Source organism: Coturnix japonica, chromosome 28 (assembly GCF_054131305.1).
Source record: "Coturnix japonica strain WE chromosome 28, WE-NBRP24, whole genome shotgun sequence".
Classification (NCBI taxonomy): Eukaryota; Metazoa; Chordata; class Aves; order Galliformes; family Phasianidae; genus Coturnix; species Coturnix japonica.
In genome coordinates, this window is record NC_140690.1 from 8231810 (window position 1) to 8253025 (window position 21216).

A 21216-nucleotide genomic window follows, 5' to 3' on the forward strand; every position below is an offset into this window, starting at 1 on the left:
GGCAGGGGGCAGGAAGCGTGCGCTCCTCTGCACGAGCCACGAAGGGCACCTACCTTGGGTGCGGAGCAGGCTGCTCCCAGCTCTGGTGCAGGTAGCCGGGCTCCTCGGAGTCGCGTAGAGCAGAGGATGCCGAGTGCCCTGAGCCCGGAGCTGGCCGCAGGACGGCCTTGGTGCACCTCCTGTCACCGCGGTGCTGCCCGGATGGCTTCCAGACAGGCTCTCGCCTCTTCCGCACAGGCTCAGGAAGGCAGGAATTCCCACAGCGAGCACGCCCGGAGCTCGTTCTCATGGCACATCTGCCCCGGGGGATGGCGATGGGAAGGGGTGCAGGGGAGGAGGGAGGGAGGAATGGGGGCTGTGTTTTGTTACGCTAATGAAGCATCGCTTTCTGCCGGCTCTCTTTGCTTCCTTCGGTGGGCACATTCGCACACCCTTGTGGTCAGGCATCCCTCCCTTGCTGTCCTGGCGTTCCTGTTACTCCTAACCCCCACGAGTATGTCCCAGCAAGATGTAATCTCCGGTACAGCACCAGAGGACATTGTGTGTTGAACAGAACTCTTGCAATGGAACCGAGCTGTGGGTAGCAGCTTTCCCCAAAAGCTGCGGTAAGAATTCGACTTTCCTCCCATCCTTGTCTAAGGGTCCTAATAAGTCTTCTGTGCAGCGATACCATGGGGTTCTGTGTGGGTTTGTGGTCCGTGTGGTTGGCGGTTATAGATTCTCATGTCAAAACCAGGCAAAGTCTAGTGATTTACATAAAGGGAAAGCTTTATTCAATTAAGGAAGGTGGTAAAGTGAGCAAAACAGATCTGGGCACTGAGGGGAGTCTGTATTCTGCTAGGGTGGCAATTTGAACAATGGATCGGTTCTGCATTTATACAGTTCTTATATCTTGTATACATTCCAGTCATTCTTGCGGCTTGGGCAGGTTATTGCTGGGGTCGTAGAGTGTTGTGGGGGTGAAAATCATCAGTCTTTTCCTATATCTTTGGTTATTTTCTAGCAGCTTATGTGCCCTGGCAATGTGTAGTTTGCAGTGCTTGCTGCTTCTTACTTTCCCTGCTTTACAACACCATTTACGTTTTATAACACTGTTTACATTCCAGGACTCCTGAGAAAGCACCACTGAGTTTCATTTGACTAACAAACTTACCCTTACCTATCACAATCTCCCTTTTTCTATTTAATCCTGATTTTGTTCATTAAATCGTTTTACTGCTTCTTTAGCCCTTTGGAGGGTAGATTCATCCTCTTCCTTGCTACTGATACGTTCATATTCTTTTCTTACTAACATTAAATAGGCTGTTTCTAACCGACCCTTAACAATAGCAATAAGTGTATTGAACAGAAATGGTCCAAGAGTTAGTCTCAGGATTAATAAAATAAGAGGTCCCGCTAAAGTGGACAGCAGGTAGTCAGCCAGGGAGAACAGTCAAACATTGATTCATACCAGCTTTGTTGCATCTCTCTCCTTTCTCCGTTTTTCTAGTCCCTCTCGTATTTTGATGACTATTTCTCTTACAACCCCAGTATGGTCAGCTTATACCCAGCACTCCTCTCAAAGTGCGGCACACAGCCCCCTCCCGCTGTAAAAAGATAAGGTCTAATATATTGGGGGTGACCCTACGTACCAAGTGCAATACATTCCAAATTGCCACAGACACCAACTGACTGCCGTACCTTTTGTGGGAATCAATTGTTGTTTCTGCATTTAGAACAAGATATGAGTATTTCGTTTCAAGGTCTCAGTATCTAAGTGAAGCAATTTGTAGTTACTAAAAATTAGGTAAAATCCATAAGTACAAAGACTGCAGCTCATGTCTTTCCAGACATCTGAAATAGAACTACTGATTTTCGGTGCTGGACAAAAAAGACCTGAGTAATAAAGGATCCAAAGAGGAGAAGTTAAAATAATTAACTGTATAACTGTATAAAGTAACACAATGTGTATGTATTATAGGTATATCACGACTTTTATATATATTTTTTATATATATATATAATAAAAGTCGTGATGTGTATATATATATATATATATAAAAGTTGTGATATACCTATACAAATTATAATTGAGGGTATGTGGAACTGTAACTGAGGGTACAAATTGTGGAATAGTGTACAAAGGAAAATGGGTTAAGGAGAAAGTGAGTTTATCTGCGCTGGTATGAGAGATTCTGGAGATATTCAAGACCCGACTGGGCGCCTACCTGTGCAACATGGTGTAGGGAACTTGCTTTGGCAGGGGGTTTGGACTCAATGATCTCTAGAGGTCCCTTCCAACCCCTACAATTCTGTGATTCTGTGAGAGCAATCCCCCTTCATTGTTCCCTCCCCCAGCAGGAACTTCTGGAGTGAGAGAGAGCCAGGGAAAGAGTCTGCTGCTGTAAACAGCGAAGGGGGAGGTGGAGAGGACGGGGCAATGGAAGTGAGAATAGCCATCATGTGCAGAGATCTAGGAAACCTGAAATCCCAGTGTTATCACTGGACACCTCTGGAGAGAAGGAGGCGAAAGTGAAATAGGATGTTCAAATAGGATGTTAGTAGCTTATGTAATGATGAGAGTTTGGAAAATAAGAAAGTTTGGGACAGACACAGGCAGAAGAAAGAAGGACTGGCAAGGTATAAAAGGAATGTCAGGACTGAAGAGCGGTGAATGATATGAAAACTAACCAAAACAAAACTGATTGACGTACAGATAGTAAGGGAATTGGGAATAAGAACAGCTGTTACAGTTGCGGTGTTACAATAAGGCAGTAGGACCCAGATATCCCCTCAGGGAGAGGTGAGGGGGTGGGGTCTTAAAGAGCCCAGGGTGGGCTCTTCCCCACTGGAAGGAAAACAGTGTGCAAACTGCAGTGGGAAATTGCATCTAGGAAAGCAGGATATAGAGGTTCATTTTCTGGTGGATATTGATGCTTCTCAGAAGCTATTGCCCAACAAGAAAAGGTTTCCTTTTTTGGACTAATTAAATATAAGCTAAGAAAACAAGTAGGAATACAGAAATTCTTGTACCTGCCAGGTTACTCTGGCAAGAAAATGAGTAAAAATGGAGCTAAGAGTTCAACGATATTGACTGATTAAAAACTGTAACTCTGGCTTTAACACAATCTGGGCAAAACATTGTGTCATGGTTTTGTAATGTTGCTGTCAATATTCCACATCATATCATTATGTGCAGTGTGGATCATTAGAAGCTTCATACTCCAGTTCCATGGAATAACAACGTTCTGAATACTCATCTCTCAGAAGAAAACTACATATCCCAGAGGACTTCGTGGCCAAAGGTAAGTCATAGGAGGAGGACATATGTATAATCTCCTCCCAGGCTGGAGCTCTCTTTTTTGGGCTGGGGGCCCTACGGGGCAGCTGCCCCCTGTCATTCGCAAAGGTAAATCTAGGTAACCTGTGACAGATTTGGGTGGAGATGGCGGGCATAAGCTGCTGCTTTTTAGCTTTTAGAACAAATCTCTCTTTGCTCTCAGAGAGCTTTGTTAGGGGAGTGATATCTTTTCATAGCTGCTCACTGAGAAAGTGACCTTGAAAGTCCAGGCAATCTGTCAAAATTCAGGAGTAGCTGTAAACTCTGAGCACTGTTATGTTGCTTTTGTAAAGAAAACAATGGGATTTCTTTCTCTCCCAGAGCACAGCTAGCTAGCTCTGACTTTTACAGTGCCTGCCAGCTACTGCCAGCTATGAGTCTGCTCTTTATTTTAGGAGCACTGCATAGGGGATTCAAAGCCATCATGTTCTTTGGAACTTATTGGCCCCTTCCTAATTTTTGGATTTCTTGTTATAGAATATATGCATTATAAAACCAAGTAAGGGCATTGATGGAGACACCTGCCTGGTACTTCTACGCAATGTGGTATGATGTGAATTTTGACACTTGCATCCCAGATGAAATAGTTAATTTTACAATGACTAATTTCACAATTGCTAATTTCACAGCAGCTAATTTTACAAACACCACGATGTTCAATCTGGTTTCCAGGCTGCCTTACCCGATTGCCGCACAGTTTTTGAAAACCGAGTTAGTGTTCATACTCGTGTTCATACTCATGTTCACGTCATGCGTCATGTTCAAGTTCTATGTGGATGTCCCCTCCAAAACCAGAAAATGCTGACTGGCAAGGAATATGGAAAGGTTTAGGAAAAATCTTAGAAGCGTGGTGACCCGCAATGTCATGGGATTTCACTCTTGAACACCTGAGGGACCCTGAGAAATTGAGTATTTGAGTCAGAGATCTAAGGAGGTAAACCATACTTGGGGGTTGGTTTATGCTTACTGTACTCTGTATAATACTACCCAAGAGATACAGAGTTTCCGATCTGAGGTTCAAGCCTCAAAAAAAAAATAAATCCCCAAGTCAATACTGATCAGTCACAGGAGGCACCAGTAACAATATCAGTTGCCCCTGTGGAAGGAAGATGGAAACGGGTGTCCTTGTGTCTAGGATGAGAAGGAGAAGCAGAGGAGGAGGCAGCAGAAGATCCAGGTAGGGGGTCTGGATTGGCACTGAGAAATGCAACAGAAAAAACTAAGAGGCATGAAGAAGAGAGTGATGAGGAGGAAATCTCTATTACCGTTCATCAGTCTCTGAAGATGGATGAATTCCAAGGCTCAAGAATGGAGTTGACACAGTGTCAAAATGAAGGTCTCTTGCCTGATTGATTTGCTGCTGGGACAACGGGGCCAACAGCCTGTCTCTAGCTGGTAATGAATCTCACCAACTAGGAAGCATTGCCAGAGACCCAGCTATCGACAGAGAGATTAGCAGATGTTTGGATGGAGCTGGCACCCTCTGGACTGTTAACAGCCGTGAGGGAAATGTAACCTTTCAAGGATGCTTTGAAGCCTCAGACTATTAAGTGGGATACCATTGAAAAAGGTATCCAGTACCTGAGGGAAATGACCGTGGTGGAAATGTTGTATGACCCTGATCCACAAGACCGTGATCATGAGAGAGTGAGGACCAAGCCTAGCATGTGGCAGAAACTCACAAGTACAGCACCAGAAAGATATGCACACACACTGGCAACAACATTTGGAAGATCTGAGGAACAAGAGAGAAGACCCCGAGTTTTTGAACTGATTATGACACTTCAAAACTATGAAGAGCAGCTCCCCCCAGTACGCACCGCAGTTTCTGCCATCTCACGAGTAGAAGACTGATAGATGAAATGCACAAGAAACTATTTCCATCGACTAATTGTGATGGTCGAGTAGTAGTATCAGAAACGACTGATGAAGGTCAGTCTCCGTATGGGTCACCAGGTCTAGTGAAGGACCTGATCAAAATATTCCAATCCTACTCCTCACCTGTATCATCAAAAGTCTCAGCTATTAGACACACGTGCTTTCCAGCTTGAGCAAGGAACAACAGTAAGATTGCACCGCGTGTTTCCATGCGGTGCTACCTACGGGACCACAGAGAAGACATGAGGAAGTGGCACGACCAGCCTACTCCTGTACTACGAGCACGGGTGAGAGAACTACAAAACAGACCAACCACCAGTGGAGTTGCTCCATTCATCACAGGTAACCAATAGAGGGGCCCTGCCCTCAGTGTTGGTGGGGAGAGGGATAATAAGAGTTTATTGGACTGTGTGGATTAATTGGTCTGGCACATCAGAACCACAGAAATATAAGGCATTGGTGGATTCCGGTGCAAAGTGCACTCTAATGCCCTTGAATCACAAAGGGACAGAATCAATCCATATTTCTGGAGTGACTGGGGGCTCTCAAGAATTGACTCTGTTGGAGGCCGAAATAAGCCTCACTGGTAAAGACTGGCAAAAACATCCTATTGTGACTGGCCCAGTGGCTCCGTGTGTACTTGGTATTGATTACCTCAGAAGGATCCGAAGGGGTATTGATGGGCCTTTGGAATAGCTGCTGTAGATATGGACAACATTAAGCAGCTGTCTGTTTTGCCTGGCCTGTCAGAGGACCCATCTGTTGTGGGGCTGCTACGAGTAAAAGAGCAGCAGGTACCGATTGCTACAAAGACAGTGCACAGACAGCAGTACTGCACCAACTGGGATTCCTTGATCCCTGTTCATGATTTGATTTGCCAGCTGGACAATCAGGGAGTGATCAGCAAAACTCACTCACCTTTTAACAGCCCCATATGGCCAGTGCGTAAAGCCAGTGGAGAATGGAGGCTGAGGGTAGACTACCGTGGCCTGAATGAGGTCACACCCTCACAGAGTGCTGCTGTGTGGGATATGTTGGAACTCCAGTACGAGCTGGAGTCAAAAGCAGCCAAATGGTATGCCACCACTGACATTGCTAATGCCTTCTTCTCCATTCCTTTGGCTGCAGAATGTCGGCTGTTGGGGTACTAAGCTGTCTTTGCAAGGATTTATGAGTGCATACAGTAGTTCTGAGTAGATGGAGTGTTCTAGAATAGCTGAGTAAGGCCTGCAGATTTAGAGTTAGTGGGTGGGGGGTTTAGTTAGGTGTGTGTAGAGGCTCTCTCGCGTGCATCGGGTTTTGCGTAGAGGGTGTACGTGTCTGCACAGGATTTAGGATGGTATATAAGGAGTGTGACGCAGCGAAAAAATGAGAGAAGACATCATGGCATCCATGTTTGTGTCTCTCCCCGGAAAGTCAAGGTCCTGGGATAAGTTGGTTAATTTGCAGATACGTCAGTAGGCCACAGTTTGCCTTCACCTGGAGGGGCATTCAGTATACTTGGAACCGTTTGCCCCAGGGGTGGATACACAGCCCAACCATTTGCCATAGGTTGGTCCAAACTGTACTGGAACAGGGTGGTGCTCCTGAACACCTGAAGTACGTTAATGACATTGTTGTGAGGGGCGATACAGCAGAGGACGTTTTCACAAAAGGAGAGCAAATAATCCAAATTCTTTTACAAGCTATTAAGCAAAGCAAAAGGCCTGCCCAGGAAATTCAGTTCCTAGGTATAAAGTAGCAGGATGGACATAGTCACATCCCAACTGATGTGATCGAAAAACTCACTGCCATGTCTACATCAACTAGCAAGAATGAGACACAGTCTTTCCTGGGTGTAGTAGGCTTTTGGAGGATGCACGTTCCAAACTACAGCCCTACACCTTTATCAGGTAACACGGAAGAAGATTAGTTTTGGATAGGGCCCTGAACAGCAGAAGGCTTTTGAGCAGATTAAACAAGAGGTACCCTGTGCCGTGGCCCTGGGGCCAGTACGGATGGGACGGGATGTAAAGAACATCCTCTACACTGCTGCTGGAGAGAAAGGTCCCACTCGAAGTTTGTGGCAAAGAGCCTCAGGAGAGACCTGAGGCTGACCCCTGGGATTTTGGAGTTGAGCATACAAGGAGTCCGAAGAGTGCTACACTCCAACTGAGAAGGAGATCTTAGCTGCGTATGAGGGGATTCAGGCTGCTTCCGAAGTAGTTGGTACTGAAACACAGCTCCTTCTGGCACCTCGACTGTCAGTGCTGAACTGGATGTACAAAGGAGAGGTTCCCTCCACCCATCGTGCTACTGATGCCACCTGGAGCAAGTGGATTGTGCTGATTACACAACGAGCTCAGATGGCGAACCTCAGCCTTCCAGGGATTCTAGAGGTGATCATGGACTGGCCTGAAGGTAAAAAGTTTGGAACATCAGCAGCAGAAGAGGTGTCATAGTATCATAGTATCATAGTCTCGTGCGGGTTGGAAGGGACCTTAGAGATCATCGAGTCCAACCCCCCGGGATTCGAGCCTCCTGTGTAGCAGAGCGGCACTTCTACCACTTGCGCCACAGGGGGGATTCACGTGCTAAAGAGGCCCCACCATACAACGAGCTTCCAGAAAATGAAAAGAAATATGCCCTGTTCTCTGATGGATCATGTCACATCGTAGGGAAGCATCGCAAATGGAGCCCCACACAACAGGTTGCAGAGGCTACTGAAGGTAAAGGAGAATCAAGTCAGTTTGCAGAGGTAAAGGCTGTCCAGCTGGCCTTAGATGTTGCTGAATGGGAGAGGTGGCCAATGCTTTATCTTTATACTGACTCATGGATGGTGGCAAATGCCTTATAGGGGTGCTTACAGCAGTGGGAAAAAAGTAACTGGCAACGGAGGGGTAAACCTATCTGGGCTGCTGGACTGTGGAAAGACATTGAAACCCAAAGGTACGGTTGTAAAGGTGCGTCATGTGGATGCACACGTGCCCAAGAATCGGGCTACTGAAGGACAACAGAACAACCATCAGGCAGATTGAACTGCCAGAATTGAGGTAGCTCAAATAGACTTGGACTGGCAGAATAAGGGTGAGTTATTTCTAGCTCGATGGGCTCATGAGACCTCGGGCCATCAGGAAACAGATGTGACATATAAGTGGGCCGGAGACCGAGGGGTGGACTTAACTATGGACACTATTGCGCAGGTTACTCATGACTGTGAAACACGTGCCGTAATTAAACAAGCCAAGAGGTGAAACTTCTCTGTGGGCAAGGACAATGGCAGAAGGTTAAATACAGGGAGGAGTGGCAGGTTGATTATATCACCTTGCCACCATCTCACAATTGAATAGTGAAAAAAGACCGCATAGTAGATGAAAAGGGAACACTTTGCTACAGAAAGGGAAAGGGGGCCTCACTAAGGCAAAGGGTAGTTACAGATAGATAGTTTATGTTAAGGGGGGGCAGAGAGGGGGAATTGCAGACACTAATTTTGAGAAAACAAGGAGATGAAGGCCATGAAGAGAAGGGTGGAAGAGCCCCAGAACAGTGTGGTGATTAGATGTCCACAGAGCAAGCTGGAATGAGTTTGGGGGGTGCCCCTCCCGCAGGGTCGAAAGTTTACAGCGAGGAAGATGATGAGCCTTCATCCCACAACCACCCCCACAACTCAGTACACATACGCAAGGGGGGAGGGACTGCATGCTAATGGGGTCTCATGAATATAATTAATATGTATCCAAATTCCTGCAAACTATTGATTATGTATTAGTTCGGCCTATATCTGTTGCACATTTTGTCCTAACGGTGTGCAAGTAAGGTGGAGCTATCCCCCATGCACCAGGGTGCATGCGCATCACTCATTAAACATACCTGCTTTATAACTGCTTCGTGGTTATGGAGTTGGATTACGCAAGTCACAATGGCAAGTATTATGTGCTTACCATGGTGAAAGCAAACACTGGGTGGCTTGACACATACACAGTACCCATACTACCACCTGAAACACCGCACTGAATCTTGAGAAGCAAGTCCTATGGTGACATGGCACCCAAGAAAGATATGAATCTGAAAATGAGACACAATTCAAACATTTCCTTATAAAAACAGTGGGTTTATCATATCCCCTACAGTGACCAGCTTCTGGTAAAATTGAACAATGGGTTGTTGAAAGCTATGTTGAAAGCAATAGATGGTGGAACACTGAAGCACTGGGAGAAGCATTGGGCAGAAGCCACTTGGTTGGTCAGTATGAGAAGATCTGTCAATCATGAGGGTCCTAGCCAATCCAGCCCCCTGCACAATGTAGAGAGAGATAAGATCCCTGTAGTACATGTAAAGAACATGTTGGGAAAAGCTGTTTGGGTCCTTCCAGCCTCTGGAAAGGGCAAACCACTTGGTGAAATTTTTTTTGCCCAGGGACCTGGGAGCACTTGGTGGGTAATGCAGAAAGATGGGCATGTTCAATATGTACCACAAAGGAATTTGATGTTGGGGCAGTGCAGTCAGTAATTCTATGTATATATATGTAAATAGACCTGTGTGTGTCATACATTTTAATTTTTGTTTATTTATATGTATTTTAAGCATATTATAGCGATGTAGAATAAGAGATGGAATGGCATGGTTTGGTAATATTTTTTTTATTGGTATTTCTCATCATATCATCATGTGGAGCACAGAGAAGAACTACACATCCCAGAGGACCTCAGTTTCAATTAGACTGTATTATATTGTGTAATCTTGCATCCCAACATCATAGTTAGTAAGGTAAGTCTTCCTCCTTAGATTGTTGCTGCTGCTCTGTTTGTTTCCCTGAGCCCAGCTCCCATCTCCCTACCCCCTTTCCCTTCCCATTTTTGGGGGGCAGGGAGCCCAAAAGACTGCTAACCCCCGGTCATGGACATAGTTTGATCTAGATAACACCGTGACACTCTCCTGTATGGATGCTTCAATTCAGAACTCCCTTCGAAGCTCTTCCCACACTCAGGACACTTTCAGGGTCTCTCTTCCGTGTGGATGCACTGATGGCACTTCAAAGCACGCCTCGTGGTAAAGGTCTTCCCACACTCAGAGCACTTATATGGTCTCACTCCTGTGTGGATGCGCTGGTGCACCTTCAATTCATAGCTCCTTTTGAAGCTCTTCCCACACTCAGTGCACTTATATGGTTTCTCTCCTGTATGGATGCGCTGGTGCACCTTCAATTCATAGCTGCTTTTGAAGCCCTTCCCACACTCAGAGCACTTATATGGTCTCTCTCCTGTGTGGATGTGCTGGTGCCATTTCAATTCATAGCTGCTTTTGAAGCTCTTCCCACATTCATTGCACTTATATGGTCTCTCTCCTGTGTGGATGCGCTGGTGGCGCATCAAATATGAATGACGTTCGAAGCTCTTCCCACATTCAGTGCACTTAAATGGTCTCTCTCCTGTGTGGATGCGACGGTGGTAGGTAAGGTTGGAACTTTGTTTGAAGCTCTTCCCACAGTCAAGGCACTTAAATGGTCTCTCTCCTGTGTGGACGCGATGGTGGCAAGTGAGTCTGGAACTGCTTTTGAAGCTCTTCCCACACTCAGTGCACTTATATGGTCTCTCTCCTGTGTGGATGCGATGGTGGTACTTCAAAACAGAACTGCTTTTGAAGCTCATCCCACACTCAGAGCACTTATATGGTCTCTCTCCTGTGTGGACGCGATGGTGGTAAGAGAGGTTGGAATTATATTTGAAGCTTTTCCCACAATCAGTGCACTTATATGGTCTCTCTCCTCTGTGGACGCGATGGTGGTCAGAGAGGTTGGAATTATATTTGAAGCTCTTCCCACAATCAGTGCACTTATATGGTCTCTCTCCTCTGTGGACGCGATGGTGGCAAGTGAGTCTGGAACTGCTTTTGAAGCTCTTCCCACACTCAGTGCAATTATATGGTCTCTCTCCTGTGTGGACACGTTGGTGCCTTTTGAGTTCATAACTATCTTTGAAGTTCTTCCCACACTCAGCACACTTGTACATTCTCTCTCTTCTGTGGATACACTGCTGGGAAGTGAGGCTCCCAGTGTCCGTGAAATTCTTTCCACAATCAGAGCACTCGAAGGCTCTCTCTCCTGTGTACACGCACTGCTGGCCAGTGGGATGGACTCTCCTTTTCATGCTCTCTGCAGAATCACAGAACTCGTAATGCCTCTTTGCTGAGTCCATGCACTGGCGGTTAGTGATGCTGGAATCTGTTTTAAAGCTTTTCTCACACTCAGTGCACGGATTCTGCTTTTTCATCTGGCACGCATCCTTGCTCCTGGTTTCCTCAGGCTGCTTTGGACCTATGGTGAAGTCCACTGGGTTCCTCAATGTCATTCCCAGACGCGTTCCCTGGGGCTTCTTGATGTGCTCACCCTGACCTTGCTGCAGGCCTTCATGGGCATCCCTTCTGATTTCTTCCGCAGAGATGTGACCCCACTGTCTATCTGCTACACAACTTCTCTGCAGAACCTCCTTTGCATTTTTGATCCCATCAGCTGCTGGATGACAGAGAAAATACAGCAATAGCACACGGTGCCCAACATAAAACACAGGCAGAGAAGGCTCTTACAGCCCCAACATTCCCATTCCCTCCACCATCTCACCTGGGATGAGGTCTCCTGGCATGGCCTCAGGGCTACGCACATCTGGGATCCAGGGGTCTTCCCCACTTTCAAGCAGGGAGATCACCACGGGCTTGGGGCCTGGAAATGGTGCTTCTGGGAGAGAAACAGGGAACAAGAGAGCATTTCCATCATGCTGGCGCACTGCCTGTTCAACAGCTCCACTCTGTCTCCCTCCCCATGGACAAACCACCCCTTGGGCCTGAATGTTGGAGCAAAGAATGATTTGACATCTGAACATTATGAAGGGATATTGTTTTTATATGTTCAAGAGGTCATCAGCACCACTGTGTCCCTCCCCATGGAGAAAACAACATTTGGGTCTGAATGACACCGTGCCTACAGCTTCCCTTGGAGCAAAGAATGCTTTGACATCTCTGAACATTGTGAAGGGATATTTTTTCTTTCAAATTAATTTTAAAACAGATTACTTATTTTCTTACAATCTACCAGAGATCAAGGCATCAAAATGTTGATGGCAATTGCATGGAAAATCCTCAATTTCATAGCAGTATTCAGGGAGTCATCTGTGAGTTGGAGCTGGTGGCACCATGCAACACACAACACAAGGGCTCCTGTGTTTTCTCCCTCCTGGCTGATGCCTGCTTGCCAGCAATGACTCTGCAGCTTTGATCACAGTGCCGTGCATACTAATCCCTTCTGAAACTCGTGCTTCTCAGTATCTCCTTTCTTGCTGGCACTGCTGTGTTAGTCAATATGTAGCTGCATGACAATTATTCAAGGCCCGGCTTGCAGAGGCTCATTCTGCACAGCCAAAGGTGCCCTAACGAGGAGGAAAGGCAGACAAGCTCTCACCCAGCGAGGCCACGCACTGGTACGTCTCCAGCATCACGTCCCGGTAGAGCGCTCGCTGTGCAGGGTCCAGCAGCGCCCACTCCTCCCTGCTGAAATACACGGCCACCTCCTCAAAGCTCACGGGCTCCTGCAAGCAAAGAAGCACCTTGCTGGGAACAGCCAAGGCCCAGGCAAACAGCTCGCACAGGACAGAACCTCCCATCCCAGCTGCTTCCCTGTCCCCAGCACACACATGCTGCGTGAGGGCATCTCCCTCTTCCCCTGCATTCACATCCCTGGCCATTTGGCCTCTCCTGCCTGCTTCCCCAACCCCTACCTCAGCTGGATGTGCTGCGGCCATTTCCTGCTCTCCTGCAGGCTGGGATGATCACGGCTGGAAGGCAGAAGTTGAACTGGAGCCTGCAGGGAGAAGAGAAATGGCAGGGGAGCTGTGAGAGAATGCAGCAGTCCCAGTCCCAGATCAACCCTTCTGCAGGGCACAGACTCGGCTTACAGAGGAAGACAATGTGCTGCAGCACAGGAAACAGCCTAGCTCAAAGAGATAAACTGCCACAAAGCTGTTTCATACTGGGAGGCTGATGCAACTGGTAGCAGACACTGAGTTCAACAGCTGAGACTGAGCTGGGGACTTAAGACAAAGCAAGGCAAGGAGGCAGCCATCTTATCCCAAAACAGGGAGCAGTACAAGTGCCCCTCCAGCTCTGCTGCACAGCAGCAGGCTGCACTACAGGACCTGCCCTCAAGCAGAGGTCTCTGCAGCTCAAACCTGCACAGAGATCCCTTGCAGCTTGACATCAAGACTCCTCCTCAGTACAGATCTTCTCTAAGGCACCTGTTGTTACTTTGGAGCTTTCATGTGCTCTATAAGGCTCTGCCTTAGAGGGACTGTTTGATTCCTTCCACACAAAGCCTTGAGCAAGTTTGGGACTAGGAGAGGATCCAGCCACATCCTAGCTCCTTACCTCTGTGGTCTGAAGACATGAGAAAGAAAGGGGAAGTACTCTGAGCATCGTGACTCAATGGGATGGCCTCCTGTAGCTGTGCATGTAACCCTACCCTCTATGCAGTAAATAACCAAGTGTATCCAGTCACCTCAGAAGGGGAGTTTTATTGGAGGTCTGAGTGGAGAAGAAAGTTGAGGACATACAACAAGGACAGGCTGTGCTGACTGGGGGATCTTTTGACTGACTGCAAGCACGTCTAAATGGGACGGCTACCCAGGAAAGAGCTGCAAAAATACTGTTAGAAAATGGTATGGCCATCCAACCATCCAGCAGGAGGTGCAGAAAAGCACCTGGTTCATGGAAGAACACTGTGAATGCAGCCCCCAACACACAAACACAGCGAGCCTCAGCGCAGATGGCAGCTGCCAGCAGAGCAGCCTGCTAGAGCACTGCCTCTACAGATCAGTGAGGGGAACACCTGGTGGCAAATGGATTAAATCCTCTGGCAGATGTCTGTACGTCCTCTCAGGAGCGGAAGTAGAATTGTGCTGCCAGCTTCTCATTGTCTGTTCCAGAGCCCAGTGCCGGAGCTGCTGCAGATGCTGAACGTGCTCAGGGCCCGCAGCTGTGCGCTCAAGGCATCTGCAGCTGCCGGGACAGACTCAACAAAAGCCTTGCCAGGGCTTTGCACAACCCCAGCTGAGCCATCAGGCAAGCGCTCAGCAAACAAAAGGTAACGCCATTTCAAGGGTCGCCAGAGACACGTGTTGCCCGCAGGGTCCCCGAAGGGAAGCTGGGGGCTGCCGGGGAGGAGGAGCAGGGGGAGTGGAAATTCCCTCTTGGAGGCTTCACATTAAGACACTCCAAAGGAGGCATCGGGGAGTTTAAAACTTCCATCATTCCACTCGTGCACAGCTGCAGAGCGAGGCCGTCTCGTGTCTCCCGGGGCCCAGAGGAAGAACTGCAGTCCCAGCTGCGCTGTGGTACAGAGATCCAACCGGGCAGCAGAGCACGCTGACCTCCTCTGCTCCCTTCCTCACTGTCCCAGCTCCCAGCCCGTTCCCGTGCCCCTCGGAGCCCAGCCCGGGCTGCATAAACTGCTGCCCTGGTTGCAGCCCGTCTGGGCCAGCAAACCTGCTGCGCTGAGTGGGAGCTGGAGCCGGGACCAGGGTCCCGCCTGGGGTACGGCAGTGCGGGTTCCGCCCCGTCCGGGGCCGCTCCCCGCTCCTCTCCCGGTGCTGCTGGCAGGGGGCAGGAAGCGTGCGCTCCTCTGCACGAGCCACGAAGGGCACCTACCTTGGGTGCGGAGCAGGCTGCTCCCAGCTCTGGTGCAGGTAGCCGGGCTCCTCGGAGTCGCGTAGAGCAGAGGATGCCGAGTGCCCTGAGCCCGGAGCTGGCCGCAGGACGGCCTTGGTGCACCTCCTGCCCCCGCGGTGCTGCCCGGATGGCTTCCGGACAGGCTCTCGCCTCTTCCGCACAGGCTCAGGAAGGCAGGAATTCCCACAGTGAGCACGCCCGGAGCTCGTTCTCATGGCACATCTGCCCTCGGGGGAGGGCGATGGGAGGGGTGTAGGGGAGAACGGTTTGAGGGAGGGAGGAATGGGGGCTGTGTTTTGTTACGCTAATGAAGCATCGCTTTCTGCCGGCTCTCTGCTTCCTTCGGTGGGGACATTCGCACACCCTTGTGGTCAGGCATCCCTCCCTTGCTGTCCTGGCGTTCCTTTCACTCCTCTCACCCTTCAGCCCAAGCACGATGCCTTCCAACCCAAGTGCGACACCCTCCAATCCGAGCACAGCACTCTTCAGTCCGAGCATAATGCCCTCTGGTCCGAGCACAACACTCTCCAGTCCGAGCACAACACTCTCCAGACTGAGCACTGTGCCCTCCGGACTGAGCACAACACTCTCCGGACTGAGTATAACGCCCTCCGGTCCGAGCATAACGCCCTCCGGTCCGGGTACAACACTCTCCCGTCCAAGTACGATGCCCTCCAGTTTGAGCGCTACACCCTCCAGCCCAAGCACAATGCCTTCCGATCCAAGAGTGACACCTTCCAGTTCAAGTATGACACTCTCCAGTCAGAGCACAGTGCCCTCCGGAACAAGCACAACACTCTCCAGACTGAGCATAACGCCCTCCAGTCTAAGAATAACACCCTCCAGATCGAGTGTAAAACCCTCCGATCCGAGCGCAACACCCTCCAGTGGAAGTACAACAACCTCCAGACTGAGTTCAGTGCCACCCTGTTCGAGCGGAACACTCTCCGAAACCAGCTATGTGCCCTTGGGGGTGAACTGAATGTATTTAACCAACTACCAGGGGCACATGTAGTACAATTTGACCAGCCACGGGGGGAACATGTAGTCCAGTTTGACCAGCCACTGGGGGCGCGTGTAGTCCAATTTGACCAGCCACCGGGGGCACATGTAGTCCAATTGGACCAACCATCGGGGTCACCAGATATAATGTTGGTTGCCCCTGTAAGAGGGCGAAAGACAAAATGAGTTTCAACTCAGTTAGAGAAAATGCAGAAGGAGTTAGAAGAGCGGAGGGAGTTAGGAGAGCAGGGGGACTCAGGAGAGCAGGGAGAGTCAGAAGAGCAGGGGGAGTCAGAAGACCAGAGGAAGTTGGAGGAGAGAGGATGTTAGAGGAGCATAAGAAGAAGTTAGATGAGCAGAGGAAGTTGGAAGAGCAGAGGAAGTTAGGAGAGAGGAAAAAAAAAGGAGGGTTACCTGGAGGAAATAATAGAAGAGTCAGAGTCAGAAGAAGAGGAGCTCCTCTAACATCTTTTTATACCCCTCTAACATCCTCTTCTCCTCCAACTTCCTCTGGTCTTCTGACTCCCCCTGCTCTCCTGAGTCCCCTGCTCTCCTGAGTCCTGCTCTCCTAACTCCCTCCGCTCTTCTAACTCCTTCTGCATTTTCTCTAACTGAGTTGAAACTTGTTTTGTCTTTCGCCCTCTTACAGGGGCAACCAACGTTGTATCTGGTGTCCCCGATGGTTGGTCCAATTGGACTACATGTGCCCCCGGTGCCTGGTCAAATTGGACTACATGCACCCACAGTGGCTGGCCAAATTGGACTACATGTGCCCCCAATGGCTGGTCAAATTGGACTACATGTGCCCCTGGTAGTTGGTTAAATACATTCAGCTCACCCCGGAGGGCACATAGCTGGTCTCAGAGAGCATTCCGCTCGAACTGGACGGCACCGAGCTCAGTCTGGAGGTTGTCATAGTTGGACTGGAGAGTGTTGTACCCGAACCGGAGGACGTTATGCTCGGCCCGGAGGGCATTGTGCTCAGTCTGGAGAGTGTTGTGCTCAGTTCGGAGAGCATTGTGCTCAGTCTGAAGAGTGTTATGCTCGGACCGGAGGGCGTTATGCATAGACTGAAGAGTGTTGTGCTCAGACTGGAGGGTGTTGCAGTTGGGTTGGAAGGCATCGTGCTTGGACTGGAGGGTGCCACGCTCAGACTGGAGGGTGTCATACTTGGACTGGAGAGTGTTGTACTCGGACCGGAGGGCACTGTGCTTAGTCTGGAGAGTATTGTGCTCGGTCCGGAGGGCATTGTGCTCAGTCAGTAAACCATGACAGGTTCCCGTAGTACACATAAAGAATGTGTTGGGAAAAACAGTTTGGGTCCTTCCAGCGTCTGGAAAGGGCAAATCTCTCCGGGGTACTGTCTTTGCCCAGGGACCTGGGTGCACGTGGTGGGTGATGGACAAAAATGGGAATGTCCAGTGTGTACCACAAGGGAATTTGATGTTGGGGGAGTGCAGCCAATGATTTTCTTGTAGATATATAGGTAGAGTCTCAGAAAATGTTTGACGAATGTCCAATTAGGTACAGGACTTAAGATAGAGTGGATTAATGTTAAGGAAACACTTTTTTCTATATACCTTAATTAGGCATTCTGTAAGCAAGTTTTCCATCTGGACTCTATATAGTGCACTGGCCATGCATGTGTAGAGCACACATGGAAAGAAGTATAAGTCAAAAGGAAATCTGCAGTGGCGGCTGGGAAAGGATGAGTGCACCTTGATGTGGGGGACGCCCTACTAGCGCTGCCTTTCTCCTCCACTGCTGACATGTTTTCCTTTTTCAGGCAGTTTGGCCATTTTTCTCAAAATTAATAAATAATAGTGGGTTAGGTTATAGAGTTTTGTTCTCAACTTAGGGATTTGTATGGAATAAATATAAATTGTCAAGAAAATAAGGTTGCTGATTACTCACAACTATACGTATGAGTGTGTATGTATGTATAAACATAATGTAATGATGTAGAATAAGGGGTGGAATGTCATGGTTTAATAATTTTGTAATTTTGCTATCAGTATTCCACATCATAACATCATATAAAGCATGAATAATTTTACTGAATCTGCAACTTACAGAAGAAGACTACATCTCCCAGAGAGCAACACGATAGGTCACGGGACCTGGACTATATATTAACTCTGTCGCAGACTAGACTGACGTCTTTCGAGTTCTGGCGTTCAGGGCAGTGTGTGGGAGCCTTCAGCCGTTTGCCTAGATTCACAGTAGGCCTCTCGGTTACGGGACTCATTCTCTCTCGTATTTTGCTTGATTCATTAGCTCAATTTTCAATTATACTGTATTATATTGTGTTATCCGGTATTTCGATATAGTATTTAGTAAATAAGTGTGCCTCCTTAGATCGTTGCCGCTGTTTTCTTTTCCTAATTAACTTTTTCCTTTCGGCCTAGCGCCCCTCTGGGGCCCACGGCCCCCTGTCACGGACGCAGGTGGATTTTTCGTTCAAACCGTGACAGCGGGACATGTTGGAACTCCAGTACGAGCTGGAGTCAAAAGCAGCCAAATGGTATGCCACCACTGACATTGCTAATGCCTTCTTCTCCATTCCTTTGGCTGCAGAATGTCGGCTGTTGGGGTACTAAGCTGTCTTTGCAAGGATTTATGAGTGCATACAGTAGTTCTGAGTAGATGGAGTGTTCTAGAATAGCTGAGTAAGGCCTGCAGATTAAGAGTTAGTGGGTGGGGTGTTTAGTTAGGTGTGTGTAGAGGCTCTCTCGCGTGCATCGGGTTTTGCGTAGAGGGTGTACGCGTCTGCACAGGATTTAGGATGGTATATAAGGTGTGACGCAGCGAAAAAATGAGAGAAGACATCATGGCATCCATGTTTGTGTCTCTCCCCTGGAAAGTCAAGGTCCTGGGATAAGTCAGGTTAATTTGCAGATACGTCAGTAGGCCACAGTTTGCCTTCACCTGGAGGGGCATTCAGTATACTTGGAACCGTTTGCCCCAGGGGTGGATACACAGCCCAACCATTTGCCATAGGTTGGTCCAAACTGTACTGGAACAGGGTGGTGCTCCTGAACACCTGAAGTACATTAATGACATTGTTGTGAGGGGCGATACAGCAGAGGACGTTTTCACAAAAGGAGAGCAAATAATCCAAATTCTTTTACAAGCTATTAAGCAAAGCAAAAGGCCTGCCCAGGAAATTCAGTTCCTAGGTATAAAGTAGCAGGATGGACATAGTCACATCCCAGCTGATGTGATCGAAAAACTCACTGCCATGTCTACATCAACTAGCAAGAATGAGACACAGTCTTTCCTGGGTGTAGTAGGCTTTTGGAGGATGCACGTTCCAAACTACAGCCCTACACCTTTATCAGGTAACACAGAAGAAGATTAGTTTTGGATAGGGCCCTGAACAGCAGAAGGCTTTTGAGCAGATTAAACAAGAGGTCCCCTGTGATGTGGCCTTGGGGCCAGTACGGATGGGACAGGATGTAAAGAACATCCTCTACACTGCTGCTGGAGAGAAAGGTCCCACTCGAACTTTGTGGCAAAGAGCCTCAGCAAAGATCTGAGGCTAACCCCTGGGATTTTGGAGTTGAGCATACAAGGAGTCCGAAGAGTGCTACACTCCAACTGAGAAGGAGATCTTTGCTGCGTATGAGGGGATTCAGGCTGCTTCCGAAGTAGTTGGTACTGAAACACAGCTCCTTCTGGCACCTCGACTGTCAGTGCTGAACTGGATGTACAGAGGAGAGGTTCCCTCCATCGTGCTACTGATGCCACCTGGAGCAAGTGGATTGTGCTGATTACACAATGAGCTCAGATGGGGAACCTCAGCCTTCCAGGGATCCTAGAGGTGATCATGGACTGGCCTGAAGGTAAAAAGTTTGGAACATCAGCAGCAGAAGAGGTGTCATAGTATCATAGTATCATAGTCTCGTGCGGGTTGGAAGGGACCTTAGAGATCATCGAGTCCAACCCCCCGGGACTGGAGCCTCCTGTGTAGCAGAGCGGCACTTCTACCACTTGCGCCACAGGGGGGATTCACGTGCTAAAGAGGCCCCACCATACAACGAGCTTCCAGAAAATGAAAAGAAATATGCCCTGTTCTCTGATGGATCATGTCACATCATAGGGAAGCATCGCAAATGGAGCCCCACACAACAGGTTGCAGAGGCTACTGAAGGTAAAGGAGAATCAAGTCAGTTTGCAGAGGTAAAGGCTGTCCAGCTGGCCTTAGATGTTGCTGAATGGGAGAGGTGGCCAATGCTTTATCTTTATAGTGACTCATGGATGGTGGCAAATGCCTTATGGGTGTGCTTACAGCAGTGGGAAAAAAGTAACTGGCAACGGAGGGGTAAACCTATCTGGGCTGCTGGACTGTGGAAAGACATTGAAACCCGAAGGTACGGTTGTAAAGGTGCGTCATGTGGATGCACACGTGCCCAAGAGTCGGGCTACTGAAGGACAACAGAACAACCATCAGGCAGATTGAGCTGCCAGAATTGAGGTAGCTCAAATAGACTTGGACTGGCAGAATAAGGGTGAGTTATTTCTAGCTCGATGGGCTCATGAGACCTCGGGCCATCAGGGAAGAGATGTGACATATAAGTGGGCCGGAGACCGAGGGGTGGACTTAACTATGGACACTATTGCGCAGGTTACTCATGACTGTGAAACACATGCCGTAATTAAACAAGCCAAGAGGTGAAACTTCTCTGTGAGCAAGGACAATGGCAGAAGGTTAAATACAGGGAGGAGTGGCAGGTTGATTATATCACCTTGCCACCATCTCACAATTGAATAGTGAAAAAAGACCGCATAGTAGATGAAAAGGGAACACTTTGCTACAGAAAGGGAAAGGGGGCCTCACTAAGGCAAAGGGTAGTTACAGATAGATAGTTTATGTTAAGGGGGGGCAGAGAGGAGGAATTGCAGACACTAATTTTGAGAAAACAAGGAGATGAAGGCCATGAAGAGAAGGGTGGAAGAGCCCCAGAACAGTGTGGTGATTAGATGTCCACAGAGCAAGCTGGAATGAGTTTGGGGGTGCCCCTCCCGCAGGGTCGAAAGTTTACAGCGAGGAAGATGATGAGCCTTCATCCCACAACCACCCCCACAACTCAGTACACATACGCAAGGGGGGAGGGACTGCATGCTAATGGGGTCTCATGAATATAATTAATATGTATCCAAATTCCTGCAAACTATTGATTATGTATTAGTTCAGCCTATATCTGTTGCACATTTTGTCCTAACGGTGTGCAAGTAAGGTGGAGCTATCCCCCATGCACCAGGGTGTATGCGCATCACTCATTAAACATACCTGCTTTATAACTGCTTCGTGGTTATGGAGTTGG

At 48.5% G+C, this 21216-nt stretch overlaps 1 protein-coding gene and 1 long non-coding RNA gene across 2 annotated transcripts; one reads left to right on the forward strand and one right to left on the reverse strand.

The window, feature by feature from the left end:
- Positions 1-473: 473 nt before the first annotated feature.
- LOC146756279 (uncharacterized) lies at positions 474-4128 on the forward strand. Its single transcript, XR_014937672.1, has 3 exons — positions 474-580; positions 3179-3284; positions 3992-4128. It is a non-coding gene; the product is annotated as an uncharacterized LOC146756279 (long non-coding RNA).
- Positions 4129-10029: 5901 nt separating this feature from the next.
- On the reverse strand, positions 10030-12281 carry LOC146756280 (uncharacterized). Its single transcript, XM_085524961.1, has 2 exons — positions 11793-12281; positions 10030-11687 (listed from the first exon to the last, which is right to left on the reverse strand). The coding sequence occupies exons 1-2, from the start codon at positions 12049-12051 to the stop codon at positions 10171-10173; spliced, it is 1776 nt and encodes a 591-aa protein (XP_085381087.1). The 5' UTR covers positions 12052-12281; the 3' UTR covers positions 10030-10170.
- Between the last annotated feature and the right edge of the window lie 8935 nt (positions 12282-21216).

Coding starts and splice junctions, on each gene's coding strand:
- LOC146756280 (XM_085524961.1), bottom strand. CDS start 12,051: ATGTTCAGATGTCAAATCATTCTTTGCTCCAACATTCAGGCCCAAGGG. Junction 11,688..11,792: donor GCCAGGAGACCTCATCCCAG/GTGAGATGGTGG, acceptor TCTGTCATCCAG/CAGCTGATGGGATCAAAAAT.